Below are 19,291 nucleotides of genomic sequence, written 5' to 3' on the forward strand. Positions count from 1 at the left end.
ATTATGACTTTTGAACACTCTTAAGGTAAATACATTGTTTGTTCCCTATCAAAATCTTTCATTTGCTAACTATGCCAATCAGTAGTTAGTGCCTTTAGTAGTTTGAATCATTTATTTAGATGGCAGTAGTGGCGCTCGCTGTACTGCAGTAGTTCGAGTAACGAAGATTTTTATGAGGGAAGTGATTTGTGAAACGTATAGGTTAATTTAGTCAGGGCCATTCTCTTGTACTGATTATTGAAAGTCAGACTGCGTTGCGCTAAAAATATTGGCCGTCGGTTTAGTGTTGATCAGAATAGGTAAAGTGCGAAATGTCTGAGTATGTTCAGTTCTGCTCAGCTGTTTGAAAATCAAATAATGTAAGAGGTTTATCAGCACAGTAATTCATTAATTTTTCTAAGGGGAAGTTTCAATTTTAACGTCAGATAAACAGAAAATACGTTAGAGACAGCTGCAATTAGAAATAGCGAGAATAATCAGTCGAGCTTCTTTGTACATTTGAAAAATCTAAACCACACTGTTGATATCATCGAAAGCAAAGTCCAGATCCTGCACAGAATACCAAAAGGTCTTGTAATGAACATTCTTGAAGAACTGAAAATCTATATACACACGATAAAAGACACACAATTAATATTAAGCCGCCATGTAGAATTTAGAGACAAATAACGCCTCAAATTTTTTGTTGGACTTTTAGAACACGAAAAAGAATAAATCGGGTATAACATATGGAACAATAAAAGATAATCGTGACATAGTTTAGTTAGTAAAATAACATTGCTGTTCATCTGCATAATGTTTGTAAACATATAACGTCGTAAGAGCAGAACTGTCAAATTACTGTCAAGCCATAATTAACGTATTATTTACAATATATTTACGGCATTTGTCATCTAATCAAAGCAATGTCAGTTTTAACAGAGTTCACTAACGACGTAGTATGGACGTCACAACATTCTAAACTTGAGTCCAATTTAGACACTTTAATAAAAATTGGTTCAAATGGCTCTGAGCACTATGGGACTTAACATCTGAGGTCATCAGTCTCCTAGAACTTAGAACTACTTAATCCTAACTAACCTAAGGACATCACACACATCCATGCCCGAGGCAGGATTCGAACCTGCGACCGTAGCGGTCACGCGGTTCCAGACTGAAGCGCATAGAACCGCACGGCCACACCGGCCGGCAGACACTTTAATATAAATGACATTCACATTTACAAAAGGTCTCACCAGAATTGTATTTGTAGCTACTTAGCAATGGCGACAAATGCCGAAACAGTTTGTCGTTATTAAGGATCAATTACTATAAGCATCTGTTCTGGTGTGTGGTTTTAGTAATTGTATCATTATCTGACATATATTACTGGCGCTAATGAAAAATCTAAAATAGAATATCGAATTGCCACATTTTTGTAATTGGTACTATAATAAAGATGTGCGACTTGCTGGCGTGGTGTAAATTAACTTCCTTCTAAAGGAAAAAGCTAGATATACTAGAGACGGGCATTTGGTCAAAACGACAGCATCGCTGTGTGGTCTTAAATTATTTCACAGTACTTCTGCAGTTACTTTATGAGGAATAGAGTGTATATGAATACAGTTTGGAACTGTCTCTTATTTATCACAGTTTTATATCGAAATATAGGATGTAAAGAAATTATTTATACAAACATGTAGAATGTTTAGAGGTGATAATAAGTAACATCGTTTCATGTGACCAATATTTCACAGGTGCTCCGTTTCCCCGCTATCCATACATGAATATTTTGGGGCTAGTGATGTCCAGAGACGGTGTTCAAACTTCCAAGTGATGAATATTGTTTTGTCGTTTTAGAGATGTTGCTGAGCTGCTACGGATTTTTATGTGAGGGAAGGTGAAGCGGTTCGTGTACAAGGCACTCATGGGCACTCCAGAAAAACCAATGACCGTTATTCGTGAAATACCTGGCTCTTTTGAGCGTCTTAGGCAATTTTTAGTACGCAGATGCCAGTTTGGTATCAATATGAACGTACGACAATTTCAGCAACATCTCTAAAACGATTATCATCTCGTGGCAGTTTGATCAGCGTCTCTAAACATTACGAGCCTCAAAACGTTCATGGATTATTAGTGGGAAGTCGGTGTACGTGTGGTATTTTTATCCCTTAGAAAGTCTTATTTTTATCTCCTCTAAACACTCTAAAAGGTAGTATTAGTAGTTATTTCATTCCTTGCGTATCGCAACAGTAATATGGGTGTCAGACTTATAAGATTTAATGTCTCATCCCAGGTCGATCATTACTTAGACTAGGAGTTTCACCTTTGCTGCTGTGGGGAAAATGCTTCAAACTGCAGGTTCTTTGACTGTCCTGACTAAATTTACATAAAATAAAATTTATGTTTATAGGTACATCATACCATTGTTTGTAATTTTTTGGTACACAGTACGAAACGGTTAACATACATTAACTCAGTGTGATGTAAGCTTACAGATCAAATTTTCGCTTTTGGTTTTCCTTTTATGAGGTTATGAGTGAAGGTGGCATTATGTATTTACACTCAAAACTAAATTTCTTTATGAGTTAACAGGTTTCGTGGTGGATGGTTTCCTAGGGTTCTTTATCTGGCAATATATGAAAGACAAAATCCCTTTACAACAGGATTTTTTAGTCTTATAAACAACTTTTTAAAATGACTGAACACTCTGTCAGACAGAATTACTTCGAACAACTTGAAAACGTCACTCATTGCTTTTCATTCACGCTGACCAATTCTGATTTCGGGTTCATATACCGTTGATCATTTGCTATGACTCTCGTATCACTTGAAGAATGTTAAAATTCAAGGAATAAAGGAATCTGCCACAGCTAGAAGAGGGAAGTGAGGAATTCGATACCCTATTTGCGACTCATATAATAAAAGGAGCTGCCATTTTGTGTGACAAAATTAATAAGTTGGCTGCACTGATTTCAGCTATATTTATTTTTCAAGCGATGTTAGTGCTAATGTGTGTTTCTATTTTGAAATATTAAATATATTTCTGAATTCTTGTTTACAAGTGCACTAAATCTCATCAAGGAAAAAAGTTGCACTTTTTTATGAGTCTGAATTGGAACACCCCCCCCCCCCCCCCCAATGATTTACTACAGATATCATTAGTAAATCCGAAATATTTGTCTCCATACGACGACACAACAAGTCAAAGTAAAAATCACAAATTAAACTTGCTCGGTGCTACCATGAGGGCTGAGCTGTGCCGAGAACCAGCGTGCCATGTGTATTCTCTGTGGTACCTGATAGATTTTTGGCTAGCCTTTTTTCCATTTCGTTTCCGAATGTGAGCTGTAATAATTAGCTTAACCGTGTAAAACTCATAATATCGGTACTTCAGCTATCTGCTTCGCATCGGACTGGTTTTGTGTGGGTGTACTTAGAATTATATTTTTCAAATGTCAAATGAAATAATCAGTCATGTGATACATTCTCCACAACTGTATGCGGAGTTGGTCTACTTATTGAAATTAAGTATCTTTCATCGTCTAATAAGATGAATTTGAGACTATTCCCGTTTTATTGTTGCAAGAGGAGTAATGTTTTACTAGCACATCATCTCGAAACCAAAATAATAATTCCTCTTGGAAACAAAAAGGAAAACCTTCGAGGTCAAGCAACATGTTGATTTAGACGTTCGCACGTTGTTTCAGTCGTGTGAAATGCAGTACACATAACCAGAAAACACGTGCTTGAGTTTGGAACAGCTTAAAATTCATTACTGTATAACGAATAAACGTCACACGAAACGAAAATTTCCTATTCTGGTTGACTGTAACTGAGTATTTACTAAGGAAAGGAATAAATAACACTAAGTAAAAATTGAGGCAGTGCACATGCATCACAAGAGCTACCAATATCAGCAGAAACGCTTAAAAAATGTACGGTAAATCAATTCGCGACAGTTAATACTGATACAAGCTTTCAACGCCGAGTTCGAAAACTTCTGCACTGACGAAGAAAGTATGAATAAAGTTAATTCAAAATATATCTGTGAACGTCTCTAGTCTAAAGAAGAAGACATTTTTAGTCTTGTTTCGAGTACTGGAAAAGGTTCTTAAACTTAGGAAAGTGTATGAAGTTGGAGATGTCTGCCTGTAGATATCGTTTAATGTATTCAGAAACCAAAATACCTGAAATTAAAAAAAAAAGTGTACATAGGTAAAGTCCTGCCTAATAATTCAACATCAACCAGTCTACTTAGAGGGAGGGAAATTACATTTCACAGTCTCCATTTGGCATATGTAATCATGAGAGACACATTATAAAGCACCGAAAAATAATTCCAGTGTTAGAAAATGTCGACCACTCCTGCAGGTAAAACGTTCAAATAATCGGAAGAACCTTAGCTGAAGAACGTGAAAAGCTGGCTGCCTGACACCAAGCAGTCGCGAAGTCGTCACTTAATGGCTGAAAACATAATTGTATACGCCTTATACGCGTCATATTCCTTTCACTCAAAGTTAACAGTATAGCAGAGTCTGTTCTTCACTAATCTTCTCAGTTTACTCCTTCATTCACAAGTCATATGTTTCGAGCTTCGTTTGGTTTCTGTTCCGTTTTGCTTTGTACTTCCTCGGTACATACAACAATAAGTATTCCGACAAGCAGATCTGTTCACTTCCCGAGTTTGCAGCACTCTTTTTCCAAGTCAGATCAGCGATATTATCTTACTCCGATACCTGAGCTTATTATTTGTTCTTCTCGTTTGGTTGTTGTGTAATTTGTCCAGTCACTCAGACGATCACATCACTTTTATAAGAAGCAGCTTTCTTACAATAGCACGTAAATGCTAGTCAGAAAATAACTTTATTTTTTGACTAGTATCTACTCCCTTACACTTACACTGTAACTTTGTAAACCTACTACGTTAGCTTTGAATCAATGTACCTTATAAGCCAAATACTGTTGCCATGCTGTACTGTGACATAATCACAATCTGTCGGTTGTTGCAGTACACTTCAGACTCTCTGACATTGGATATTCAAAGCTATTATTACGACAGACAAGAATTAAGGAAACGTCCATTACTCACAGATTTCACGTACGTTGTAGAAGGCATCATTACCGAGCATTATTATTCGAATCTATGCCAGCTCGTTTCATGGTACAAGCGATAATGGTACAGAAAGTCACAGTTATCATCTGCATAATGTTAAATGTATGAGAACACTTAAAATGCAAGATAGGATTTTTCTCATGAATGTCTGCTCTGATAACCATTTGCTGTGATCACTAGAATTAGTTGGCTAGTGTTAGTGAAATCTAACAAATACTACGTGAGTGTACTAAAAAGTAATGCCTTCTAACTTTTTGTATGGAAAGTCTCAACGCTTTTAAAACAAAAACAAACTGTATTAACATTGTACTTCTTTATTCTTCATGTCCACATACTTACTCTCCAACACAGTTACCCTGGCGACGAACACATTCCTCCCAACGAGAGACCGGTTTGTTGATAATGTCGCTGTCGCATGTTTGACTTTTACGGCAATCTGACAACCTCATCTCTGTTTGCACCGCTTCATCATTATCAAAGTGAAGTTCCCGAAGATGCTCTTTTAGTTTTGGAAACAGCTGAATATCGGATGTGGCCAAGTAGGGACCGTATTGAGGAAGATCGGTAACAGTGAACCGAAGGCATCGGATTGTTGCAAATGTTACAGCGCTCGTGTGTGGTCTAGCACTGTCAAACTGAAGGAGAGCATGCTCTTGGTGTAGACACACGAGTCAAATTGGCTTTTCAGTTGTCTGAGGGTCTCTCTTTCACACAGCAACATGGTTACCTTACACACCACAGTTACGTCACACACAGCCATGTTACACTCTACAGTTCGGAGACCTCTAACGGCAGAGGGTTGCAACCTGAGTCACGGTAACGGTAAAGTCGACGAAGGAAAATGCATGACATATAATACGTCAACCGGAATTAAGAGCAGAATTAAAAACTGGGTGACATCGCTTTTCATCACGCCCTCGTAGACTACAGTTTCTAAGGAGATGTGTGACTGTTACTGAAAAGCTGAGAACCAGGACTAGGGGAACACATGAACTGCATACACGAGGTACTCATTGTTTTGCCGTAGGTGAACATAAAGATCGGGGCGAGGAATAGCTCTGCTGTTAGCGGAACTACACGCCCACACACAGCACTGCGATGAGGCCGCTATTCCTGACGCTGGTGACCGCTGCCAGTGTAGTAACTTCGCTGCACGACGACCGGCGTCTGAGATGTGACTGTCACCTCAACCAAGTTAACTACCACCAGATCGATTTAACCTGTGGCTACAACGCAGTAAGTATAGGAATAACGGATATTAACGACACAGTGTCATGTTCCTTTCTTTGTAGTCAAGCATACTGCAGCCAAGCACTTAAGCGTCATCAGTTTATTAGATCATATTTCGTCTACAGATTGTACGTAAGGGTGCAGAACAAGTTAACGCCTAAGAGAGGGTTTGCTGTTTGAGAAGCTCATGGCGTAAAATTAGAAGAAGTCTAAAGCAGAACATTTATGTGTTTCATTGAACAGAAAAGTTTTTCCATAACCACAGAACAATAAATATAAACATTGCTACTCTCAGTTTCGGTGTAATAACCTAATCATAAAGGCAACTGAGCGCTTTAATCTAATACCGAAATGTACTAAGAGTATCAGTAGTTGTATGGGTCATATTTTAAATGCTTTTCTAGCAATATTTGCTACCGAGAAGGTTCAATGATTCCATGCAGAAGTCAACCACACATCAACCACACATAAGAAGGTGAAGGTGTGTTAGTTAAATTGAAATAATTTTGTCATTTATGCTTTACAAGAATACCAAATATTGTCCACACCTATTCCGCCATTAGACTTTTCCCAGCAAAACTTTCGTTCGGTTTTGTTTTTCACATTCGAACTCTTTTTTGTTAAAATTACTTTCTTTTTACCCAATTCCTAGTCACGATTAAAGCGCATTCAAAATCACTGTTGTCATATTTAATCGAAGTAGTTAGTACACTTTTATGTCCATTTCTAGCGCTTATTCCCCGTTCCTGTTTAAATAGCCATTACAGTTTTTTCTTTTTATTTGCCTTTTAGTGCTGCATTTCCGTAATAACTGAATTAATTCCATTAATTTATGTGATTGCTTTCTATGTTAGAAGTTTGTGGCTGGCTATAGATTTCTTTAGATTTTATTTTTAACATCACTTTATGAATATCGTAATTCTTCATTCGTTATTTACTAATGTAATGGATTCCGTAGTGTTTAATTTTTAAACTTTGTTCGGTATTTTTTGTCTTTTTCCTTATCTCCTGCTCCCATCTCCACCACCCTAGAATCCTGCTTCCTTAATTTTATAAAATACTTATTATTTCATTTTATAAATTAAATAAGTAGGGATCTGGTGGGGAGGGAGGGACAGGAGTGGGTAATCTGGCCTCACACATTCTATCACTTTCACTTCTTTCCTAAGGTTGTTGATATGTGCTGGCGTGAGCTGTGATGTATGGTTGTTAGTGTCGTTGGCCAGAGCGCTGCAGGTCGCCGATTCAGGCCCGACCGCCAGCAATTTTTTTCCATATTTATCAGTTATTGAATGTGCTTGATGTATCCCATGTTCGTAACATTTTGCCAATCTGGAATATTCAATGTCTATATAAATACCAGCATTCTGGGATATTCTAATTTTGTAGAAATAGCTTTACTCGAGGTCAGTTCCGTTCTGGTTCTACATTGGCACTCGTGCTTTCAGTGATAAATGTGGTAGGTCGTTCACAACCCTGCACCATGATTTGGACGGACTTGACTCTGGTTATCGCGTGACATTCTTTGGTGGAGAAGCGATCATCTACATCATCATGCTTCCAATAAGTCAACTAGCCGACTACACAGGCAGGAACTGGAATACAAGCAGTACATCGCCCATAAGGTCCGTATAGTTAAGAGACCAACAGATTCCAAGCCAACAGGATGTCAACTGCAGATCCAGGCATCCGTTAGTGGTTTTCAGAGACTCTGGTCGGGACCCGATGAAATGGCTTCAAGGATTCCACCGAGCTACATAATACAAGCGTTGGGAGGATATGGTGTGCTTGGCAAATGTATAATATTACTTGCACGGCATAGCCCAGCAATTTTTCCAGGACGTGAAGGATAAGCTCAAAAGCTGGGACAAATTCAAACCACTACTGAAGAAAACAATGACGATAGTCAACAGCAAGACCGCTTATCGGAAGTACAAAATGAAGAACAGGGCAAAACGTAACAGCGAAACGACACACTCTTACATACAAAATGTTTCGGCCCTTTGCAACATTGTGAATCCAAATACAACTGAAGGTAACCAAATCTCAATTCGATGAAAGGAGTCGCAGGAGGCATGCGCGAAGCTCTTCTGCTAAAGAGTGTCATAAACGACTGAAGAATTTATCAAGCGCTGCCAGCGCATCGATGTAACAGGAAAATGAGAGAGAGAGAGAGAGAGAGAGAGAGAGAGAGAGAGAGAGAGAGAGAGAGAGTCAGAGCGCTCGTGAGTTGTACGAAAGAGGTCTGAATGTCATCTCTGTCAACTGTGGAAGAGAATCATGATCTACCTTATCTCAACCACCAGGTTGTAAGGCAACAGATACAGCATTTTAAGGCAGCGTGAACTGTAAGACCTAGTACATAAGAAGTTGTGTACTTGAACGTCGACCCCGTGCATCAGGAGATAATGGAGAATGTTGAAGAACAGTTATATAGATCTTAGGCACCAATCTCCACATCAGTCGAACAGGCCGTGAATATTGAACTGGGCCACCGTTTTCAAACGTTAATCCGGCATCCGGTGCTGCAGAGAAAGAAGGCAAGTGTTAGACGACTATTACTCCGTAAGATATCAGCCTTCACAACGGTTTATTCGCGCCACTCAACTGCAGACGATTGTAGTCGATCTTCGGGACGAAGTTCATCGCCGTACCTAGACGAGGCAATTCCTTAATACATCGTAGCCGCTTGATATCGCTATATTGAGGTACCAGCCGCTCACCTAGCCATCCAGATCAGGAAAACTAAACGAGGTGACCATCTATACAGGTGAGGCTGCCACAGATGAAAATCTTCCGTGGACGACAGTTGCAGGGATGACAGATAACCTCAAAAACGTTTCCACTGACTGCTAATTTGTCCGGGCGTTAGTCGACTCGCTGTCTCTCTTTCTGTAAAGTCGAACACTTATCGTCACCAACTAGAGAGGGCCATGTTCGACGGTACTAAAGCGATGGTGCTGAAAGGAACATCGTCCGTGAATTAGCCAGCGGTCATATAGAGTATTGCCAACTTGACGAATGGATGATCCGGAAGCATGAGCAGTAGATGCAACAACATGACATCATACCTTTATAGTTCTTGTCCTCTTCTTGTAATAAGTAACGACATCCGATGTTTCTGTGACAGCTACTGAAAACTGAAGAAAATGTTTTGTCCACTGCCATGTTTTATCTACTGCAACACATTTACGACACCTTAGATTGCTCGAAAGGAGCAAAGTATATTCAGCTAAGGACATGTAGACAAAAAAAAATCGAGATTAATTAAAAGACTGCCTTCATATCTCCTGTTGGTAAATTTTGTGGGCTTAAAGGTGTGCTGGCTAGAGTGTGTAACGTTTTGGCCGGTTTCTAATGTGTGGTGGACAACCTGCTTCGACACCTTAAGTGGATGAATTGTCTTCGCTATATGGATGATACTGTAGTTTCTTCTAAGACATTTGAAGAACCTGTTAGCTACCTGACAATCGTGCTGGAGTGTTCTCAGACTTTAGGACTCTGTCTGAATCCGTAAAGTGCCTCTTCTCTAAGAAATAAAAATCTTGGGACATCTAATGAATGAGATGGAGTTCAACCTTATCCCGAGAAAATACGAAATTACAGATTCTCCCCATTCGTGACGTGAGGAGTTTTCTCCGGAAGTAATCATACTACCGCGATTCATAAAGGATTTTTGTACCGTGACTTTCAAGTACTACAGGGCGACACCAAATTTTTCTGGAACAAGGTGCACAAAAAGTCTCTCCTTATTCGTAAGGATGCATTAACATCATCTCCACTTCCAGCATTGTAGGACGGGAATGAGGAGAGAAAATTTCACGCAGATGCTAGTGGGTATACGATAGAGGCAGTTACAGTGGAAATTCCCCCCCTTGCGGGTCCGGGGTAACAATAGGCCCGAGGTATTCCTGCCTGTCGTAAGAGCCGACTAAAAGGAGTTTCAACCGTTTCGGCCTTCCATGTGATGTTCCCCCTTGGGATTTGACCTCCATTTTTCAAAATTCTACAGAAGTACGAGCCTTTTGGGGAAGGACACCTTATGTGGTGTACCACTGGTCCTAAGTGCACTAAGATCTTGGCACTCAGCATTGTACCGGCGTTGTAACCATACCCACTATTCCTCAAATTGGGCCTAAACGCCTGATGAGTTGTACAAGTTACGCCCATAGTGCGTCCCCATCTGCACCAGCGATCATGATGGACTTTCCATGGCACCAAAAATCCAGCACGGTAGCCAGCCCGTTGTGGTGGGGTCGTCATGTACTCTCTAGGTTGTAGCCCCCTGACAATACAGGGATCCTACTGCCGATACCTGAGCTGCACCCTCCCCACGTCGGCCAAGGAGTAGATGCCCGTCTCCTTGGGGCATCAGGACTACCGGAACAGTCATCTTGCCAGGTAGCCCTTGCTGAGGCTGGGTGGCGCCCGTGGGGAGAGACCCTGGTCGGCATGGGTGGTATCGGGGCAGACGTTTCACAGATGAAACGTCAACACGTATCAGGTCGCTCTGCGGCCGAGTCTTTCAAAAGAAAAGGTCCCGTTTTTAGTTCTGGTTCTCCTGCCCTTTCCCCCTTGGCCACTCCCTGGGAGGAGGGATAGGCCTGCCGGCTTGGGGCGAAGTACTTCCCCCGCTATTTGGTCTGTTCTCGAACCAATGGAGGGACGTTCGCCACCTCCAAGCCCATGTTCTTTGTTCAGCACATTGAGGACATCTTCGGGGAAATCGAGGCTCTCAGCAAGATGCGTTCAGGGTCCGTTCTTATCAAGACTACCTCCGCCACACAGTCGGCGGCGCTCCAGGCGTGCGACCGCCTCGGGGACATCCCAGTGTCCATTGTCCCACATCTGGCACTAGATAGGACGCAGGGGGTTTTTTTCATCGTGACCTCCTGCTACAAGCTGATGAGGAGCTCAGGGCCAACTGGAGCGCCGAGGCGTGCATTTCGTCTGGCGAGTCCAGCACGGCCCCAAAGACCGTCGCATCGACACCGGGGCCTTTATCCTCGCCTTAGAGGGGGACATTCTCCCGGAGAAGATAAAGGTGATGTGCTACCGGTGCGACGTGCGACCTTACGTCCCGCCTCCTATGCGCTGTTTTCGGTGTTTGTGCTTTGGGCACATATCGTCACGGTGTGAGGCTGAGCCCCTTTGTGGCGATTGTGGACGTCCTCTTCGTGAGGAACATACATGCACCCCACCACCTCGGTGCATTAATTGTCCTAGCATCCACTCGCCTAGATCCTCAGACTGCCCCGCATATCAGAAGGAGAAGAAGATACAAGAACTCAAAACTTTGGATCGGCTCTCTTATTCTGAGGCCAGGAAGAAGTATGACCGCTTCCATCCCATGCCATTGACCACTTCGTTTGCCTCAGTTGTGTCCACTCCTTCCGCGGTATCCTCACCCCTATCCTGTCCCCCCTCCGCCTCCTCTGCCCATCAGGGGGCTCTGCCTCCGCCTCCCAACTCCCTCCCTTCCAAATACTCCCCCATGTGGCCCCCGCCCCCTCTGCCCCAGGGGCCACCCTTCCTCCTCCTCTCCCCCCGCCAACTGAGAAGTGATCCTCTTCTCAGGCGTCCATCGGGAAACGTTCCGGACCCCAGCTTCCGAGGTCTGGCGTTCCAAAACGGACCCCGCGCGTGAGGACCTTCTTAGGGTCCAGCCCACCATCCCTGTGCCTCCTGGGCCTTCCAAAAAGGCCTCAAAGAAGAAGTCTCTATCCCCCTCTCCACCCCGGCGCGTTTCGTCTGACGCTCCATCCGTGAGTCGCTGCTCCTGGCCGTCCTCAGTTTCGCCGGGACACTCTGCTGCCAGGCGCTCAGCTGGCCTCTCGTCGCAAATGATGCTGCCCCTCCTACACAACCAGGGACAGTGGCCGCAGCTGGCGACGTCTCGATGGAACCGGATCCGCCTCCCGTCCCTTGTAGCGTTGTTCCCTCGCAACCTGGCCCTCCGCGGCCGTCGAGGTGACCAGCTCTTTCCCCGTCTCGTTCCCCCAACTTTTTGACTAGCGATGGCCTTGTTACATTGGAACATAAGAGGTATTCGATCTAATCGGGAGGAATTACAACTTCTCCTCCGCCTGCACTGTCCGACGTCTTCCTCTAGGAGAACGGAGTGCCTCAGGGCTCCGTCTTGAGCGTTGCCCTTTTTGCCATCGCGATAAATCCAATTATGGATTGTATTCCACCTAATGTCCCAGGCTCTCTCTTTGTCGAGGACTTCGCGATCTACTGCAGTGCCCAGAGAACATGCCTCCTGGATCGCTGCCTTCAGCGTTGTCTAGACAGCCTCTACTCATGGAGCGTGGCAAATGGCTTCCGGCTCTCTGAAGAGAAGACAGTTTGTATCAACTTTTGGCGATATAAAGCGTTCCTTCCACCATCCTTACATCTCGGTCCCGTTGTTCTCCCATTTGTGGAAACAACTAAGTTTCTAGGGCTCACGTTGGACAGGAAACTGTGTTGGTCTCCACATGTCTCTTATTTGGCGGCCCGTTGTACACGTTCCCTTAATGTCCTCAGAGTTCTTAGCGGTTCATCTTGGGGACGGATCGCACTGTCCTGCTTCACTTGTATCGGTCCATTGTCCGATCGAAGCTGGATTATGGGAGCTTCGTCTACTCGTCGGCTCGGCCATTCCTGTCGAGAGTCTTTATGCTGAAGCTGCCGAATTACCATTGACCTACCGGCGCGACGTACTGCTGTGTCGGTATGCCTGCCGGCTGTTGTCTATGCCTGACCACCCCTCTTACCAGTCCTTCTTCGCCGATTCTCTCGACCGTCAGTACGGGTTGTATGTGTCTGCCCTGCTGTCCCCCGGAGTCCGCTTCCGTCGCCTGCTTCGACAATTGGATTTTGCCCTCCCTACCACCTTCAGAGAGGGTGAGAGCCCGACACCACCATGGCTCCAGGCATGGGTTCATATTTATCTCGACCTCAGCTCACTCCCGAAGGAGGATACTCTGGCTGCAGTGTATCGCTCACAGTTTGTCGAACTTCGTGCTCGACTTGCCGGTCACACCTTTATTTACACCGATGGCTCCAAAACTGACGATGGTGTCGGCTGTGCCTTTGTCGTTGGGGACGCCACCTTTAAATACCGGCTCCTCGACCAATGTTCGAGCTTTACGGCCGAGCTTTTTGCTTTCCATCACGCCGTTCAGTATGCCCGCCGCCACCGCCATTCATCGTATGTACTCTGCTCTGACTCACTCAGTGCTCTTCAGAGCCTTGGAGTTCCCTATCCGGTCCATCCCTTGATTCAACAGATACAGCAGTCCCTCCATTATTTCGCTGATAATGGTTCTCCTGTCTGCTTTCTGTGGGTTCCCGGACATGTAGGAGTGGCTGGGAATCAGGCTGCGGATGCTGCAGCCAAGGCTGCAGTCCTCCTGCCTCGGCCAGCCTCCCATTGTGTCCAGTCATCTGACGTTCGTGGGGATGTATGTAAGAGGCTTGTGTCGTTGTGGTGGGATGCTTGGTCATCCCTCCAACGAAACAAGCTCTGGGCAGTAAAACCGCTCCCAACTGCTTGGACAACCTCCTCCCGACCGTCTCGGCGAGAGGAGGTCCTTCTGACCAGGTTTAGCCACCGCTACCTGCTCTCCGGTGACCCAGCCCCGCAGTGCCCTTGTGGTCAGGCATTAATAGTCCGCCATGTTTTATTGTCGTGTCCCCGTTTTAGTCAATATCGTGTTGTCCTGTCCCTGCCATCTACTTCACCAGATGTTTTAGCTGATGACGCTCGAGCAGCTGCTCGTATTCTGCGTTTTATAACTTTAACTGGCTTGTCCAAAGACATCTAACCTTTTCACTTATTTTATCTGCATCTTTGTCAGGTCCTTCTGGTGTCCTCCCCATCCCCTTGAGTTTTACTAGATTCCATGTGCTCTAACAACAGTGACTGGGCGCTAATGACCTCAGCAGTTGAACGCCCTTAAACCCCACCAAAAAAAAAAAAAATTAATAATAGTGGAAATTCGTGAAGATGCTGAAAAAGCGAGAGCTTATGCCTCCAGAGTACTTCCCATGTCCGAGATGAACTGATCTGCAACCGAGAAAGAGTGCCTTGCACTTGTTTGGCCCATAAAAAGAATTTACTTGACAAACCATTCAGGCTAACTAGCCTGAAGGATCTGTCGGGTTCACTGGCGACACAGGCACTAGAGTTTCAGGAGCGTACCACAGTGGTGTACAAAATCAGACTAAAAGCAAGGACGTCGACGACGAATCCTTTGATGGAACACAGGGGCATAGGTGAAGTCTCAGCCACCGATTCATTAAATGACATTGCTGCCTTGCAGAGGGAATATCCAGGACTGCTGAAAACCATGGAAGCCTTGAAGGAGGAGGGCTCACACAAAGGAGAATTCCAGTTAAATTAATAGGCATTGTATAAGTGGAACGGTGATACAACGAGGCAGAAAAGGTTGCGTATCATCCCACCTCACCTACCGATAGATAGCCAGAAGCTTTTCCGTCACTCTCCAGCATCTGATCACCTGAAGTTCGTGAAGTCTCTAGACAGGTATCACGGGCCAAGTTTCTAACGATACATTAGGCAGTATGTGAATCTCTGTAAGGAACAGCAATAACCGTAAAACGTACCACAATTATCTCCGGTTCATTCTGCGCCAATACTATCAGCAGTGTCGCCAATCCACCAGTTTGAAATCGAGCTCTTGGGAAGACTCCCGAAGTCAACAAACTTAGAGTGCCTCAACTGCTATGGGTTCACTAAAGCTATCTTTGAAAATTGCAAATTCTATGTAGAAGACACCGTTTTCACGCAGAGCGCACCCCGTTTAATGATTTCAGATTGTGGAAAAAATTTTCTGTTCGTCGTTAATTTCGGATTGTGACATCGCCCACAGGATGACAAGTGCCTTCTATCCACAGACGAAAGGCCTGAAAAATCGCCTTAGTCAGACACTTGCAGACGTGCTCCCGACGTACGTTGATATGAAAAGACTGATTGGAGTATGATACTGACATTCGTATAGAACACAATGAAGAAAGGCACTGTCGGTTTCACTCCATTCTTTCTGCTCCAGCGTTGCGGAACCGAAAGGACAATGGATACACTATTCATGTTTAAACCAGACGATACTCAAGATGATTATGTGGAACACTTCATTACGGGCCGAAGAAGGAAGGTAGTTGAGTCGCATACGGACTTTGGACACCCAGGAGAAACAGCGAGAGCACAGTAACGCCAAGCACCGCCTAGTGAAATACAGCTTGGGATATTTGGTGCAGATTTTTCGGCCTCTGAAGAAAGTGGGATTACTGGAAAAGTTACCAAAGTACTACCTTGGGCCATATCCTTAGTCGCCGAATCCTTAGTCGCTTGTCGGTTGTCATATATGAAGTCAGGGATTATGACCTCCATCAAGACAACAAAAAGACAGACACACCATCCCTATCTCCTATATGGAGCCACACTATTGTGTAGAGGTGCAGTTCGATCATGAAGGTTGAAGGAAACTGAGCATACACTGGAATATTACGAAGAATCGGTGGGAGGAGCCGTCTTCGATGCTCGTCATATTGCATAAGGTGTAAAAACGCTACCAGAATGCGATGATCCTCCAGCGCCGGCAAACAGAGGACCACGGACAAAATGTAGACGCAGAGTAGTGCAGTCGACTCCAATGAGAACAGCGGGGTAGATCACTACTACGACCTGTGGTGCACCTAGCATGTTGTAGTGGTTAACGTCGCTAGCTTCCGTACTGCAGGTCGCCAATTCAAACCCGACCACTATACATTACATGTTTTTTTGGTATTTTGCTATTCTGAAAGGCTCTGGATACATCTTCCGCTTGTGATGTTCGTGTATTTTTGAATATTCGATATATGTGTAAATATCAGAATTCTGGCTCATTTGAAGTATATATAAACATCTTAACTCTCCAGACAGAAAGTTGCCAACTTCCCTCATTTGTTTTTACTAATTACAACGTGACTGCCCTTTTACGTTTCCCCTTTATCCGTTTTATTTTTCTGACTATACTGAGATGTCCCGTTAGCAGAATGGAGTCTATTTGAAACAAGGGACTGATGACCTTGCTGTTTGGTCCCTTTAACCTCAAACAACCAACCAACCAACCAGACAGAAAGTTCTGTTCTGGTTGTACGTTGGTGTTCGTAATAAACGTGCTTTCAGTGACTGTTGTATCTCACTGATGATCTTGGTTTCGAGTTTGGACATGACTTTGGTTATGACATGGCAATATTTCTATATTCCGATCTGTTGTTGCTGTGGTCTTCAGTCCTGAGACTGGTTTGATGCAGCTCTCCATGCTACTCTATCCTGTGCAAGCTTCTTCATCTCTCAGTACCGACTGCAGCCTACATCCTTCTGAATCTGCTAAGTGTATTCATCTCTTGGTCTCCCTCTACGATTTTTACCCTCCACGCTGCCCTCCAATACTAAATTGGAGGTCCCTCGACATCTCAGAACATGTCCTAACAACCGATCCCTTCTTCTTCTCAAGTTGTGCCACAATCTCCACTTCTCCCCAATTCTGTTCAATACCTCCTCATTAGTTATGTGGTCTGCCCATCTAATCTTCTGCATTCTTCTGTAGCACCACATTTCGAAAGCTTCTTTTCTCATCTTGTCTAAACTAGTTACCGTCCATGTTTCGCTTCCATACATGGCTACACTCTATACAAATACTTTCAGAAACGACTTCCTGACATTTAAATCTATACTCGATGTTAACAAATCTCTCTTCTTCAGAAACGCTTTCCTTGCCGTTGCCAGTCTACATTTTATATCCTCTCTACATCGACCATCATCAGTTATTTTGCTCCCCAAATAGCAAAACTACTTTACTACTTTGAGTGTCTCATTTCCTAATCTAATTCCCTCAGCATCACCCGACTTAATTCGACTACATTCCATTACCCTTGTTTTGCTTTTGTTGATGTTCATCTTATATCCTCCTATCAAGACACTGTCCATTCCGTTCAACTGCTCTTCGAAGTCCTTTGCTGTCTGACAGAATTACAATTCATCGGCGAACCTCAAAGTTTTTATTTCTTCTCCATGGATTTTAATACCTACTCCGAACTTTTCGTTTGTTTCCTTTATTTCTTGCTCAATATACAGACTGGATAACATCGGGGATAGGCTACAACCCTGTCTCACTCCCTTCCCAACCATTGCTTCCCTTTCATACCCCTCGACTCGTATAACTGCCATCTGCTTTCTGTACAAATTGTAAATAGCCTTTCGCTCCCTGTATTTTACCCCTGCCACCTTCAGAATTCAGATCTAGATACAGAATAAGAAATTTACCTGTTTAATCTGTTAAGTTTCCTAATGTTCAAGAATTTTAAGTAGCTATCAGAATATTATTGTCAGAAGGTAACTGAGCCAGTGTCTATGCTTAAGATCCACATGAAAGAGTAATAAATTTTTCCTGTTCCAGACAAGTTCCCAGCATTCTGGGCAGCAACCACAAATAGATTGTTCTAAAGGTAAGCACATGATTCGCACTTGTGTCTGTGCAACAGTTTTGGTATGAATGTATTACAAAGTGTTTTTGTCACAGGCAGTTCCATAAGTTTGATGAAGATATTATGGGCGATTAGTTTTTAATTTCCATGCTTAAACACTTCTTCTCAATTATGTAAAATACGCTCTCGACATGTGCGTGCATGACGTAGAAGAAACATTGCAACAAACTCACTTTAGTATGTACAAATACTGACCGTCCAGCTGCGCTGGTCATCAGTTCGAGCCGCGAATCACTGAGTTGTCTTCTGCCATGAAGTTATTACCATTTCATCCTCATTCTGATCGGACCGTCTTCCACAGGGTACAACAGCAACATTGATGAGCTCAGGGTCGATCTGACGCCCTCCTAGCACTGACTCATTGTGCGTCTGTCACCGTCAGATGCCGCTATCCAGACACCAGACGGATTCGCTCCCCAGACATCTATGCTCTCATCACCCATAGCATCAGCTCCCACTGTTGCTTGTCTGTCAGCAGGGCTACACAGAGCGTCGCACCTGCAGGCATTTTCACGACATTGCTTCACCAGCAGGGTCTCTGGGATGGTGCCCATATTCCAGCACCCGTCAGATGTGGGCTTGATAAGATTTAACTGAATTCCACGTAGATAAAATATATCCCTAACTGGGTCATAGCATTACCTTTCATAGAGAACAACATTATCAGATCTGTTATAATTACAGTCTAAGATGGCACTTTTTTAACCTCTGATCAGTCACTAACGTAAAACAGCAGGGAAAATCCGGTAATCCTATGAAGCTTTGAGCAGATGTATTGTACAGTGTCTCTAGTATACCCGTCTGTCGCGCCAAGTCAGTTTTCAGTTCTGAGTGCGTAACGGGCAAATAAAGATGCCTAGAAATTAGTGTCTCCCGCCAAGCGTGAAGTCCTGCGGAAGCGTTTCGCTTGCTTTCATGCAGCCCAAATAAATGTCAAGCGTTCCCTTCTTCATGACAATTCTTGACTGCATAATGCAGATGCAGCAAAGACGAATTTGCAGCGTTTTCCGTGGGAAGTGTTTGATTACTCACCACACAGCCAGGATTTGGCTCCCTCTTCTTTTCATCTCTTCGCTCACATGAACCGCTGGGTAGGAGGAAAGAATTATGGCACAGACGACGAACTGCATACCATAGTAGCGAGCTGTTGGAAATCAAAGATGAGTGCCTTCTATAGAGAGGACATTAGAAAGTCGAAACCTCGCTACGAAGAATGTCGGAGTCGGAGCGGCGACCAGATACGGAAGTAGTTAGAAAGTGTAGCCAAATGTTGCAAATAAGACATTTTTTGATTTTCATTGACGTTTCGATTTCGCAATTGGTGGGGTGATGAAAATAAAATAGCCACCGTTGACAATATTTACATATTTTAAACCCAGAGTAAAATTTTACAGTTTATCCCAAGACGTACATTAACAATAAAATAACACT

General features: G+C 43.6%; 1 protein-coding gene across 2 annotated transcripts in view; it reads left to right on the top strand.

Moving 5' to 3' along the window:
- Nucleotides 1–19,291, top strand: part of LOC124777170 (C-type mannose receptor 2-like) — a 63,918-nt gene that overhangs the window by 8,973 nt on the left and 35,654 nt on the right. For both annotated transcript variants that reach the window (XM_047252479.1, XM_047252480.1), the window contains exons 2-3: nt 6,123–6,331; nt 17,773–17,821. In XM_047252479.1, coding sequence (XP_047108435.1) covers nt 6,194–6,331; nt 17,773–17,821 — 187 coding nt within the window. In that variant the 5' untranslated portion in view covers nt 6,123–6,193. The remainder of the gene's footprint in view (nt 1–6,122; nt 6,332–17,772; nt 17,822–19,291) is intronic.

The sequence above is a fragment of the Schistocerca piceifrons genome, chromosome 2, assembly GCF_021461385.2.
Source record: "Schistocerca piceifrons isolate TAMUIC-IGC-003096 chromosome 2, iqSchPice1.1, whole genome shotgun sequence".
Classification (NCBI taxonomy): Eukaryota; Metazoa; Arthropoda; class Insecta; order Orthoptera; family Acrididae; genus Schistocerca; species Schistocerca piceifrons.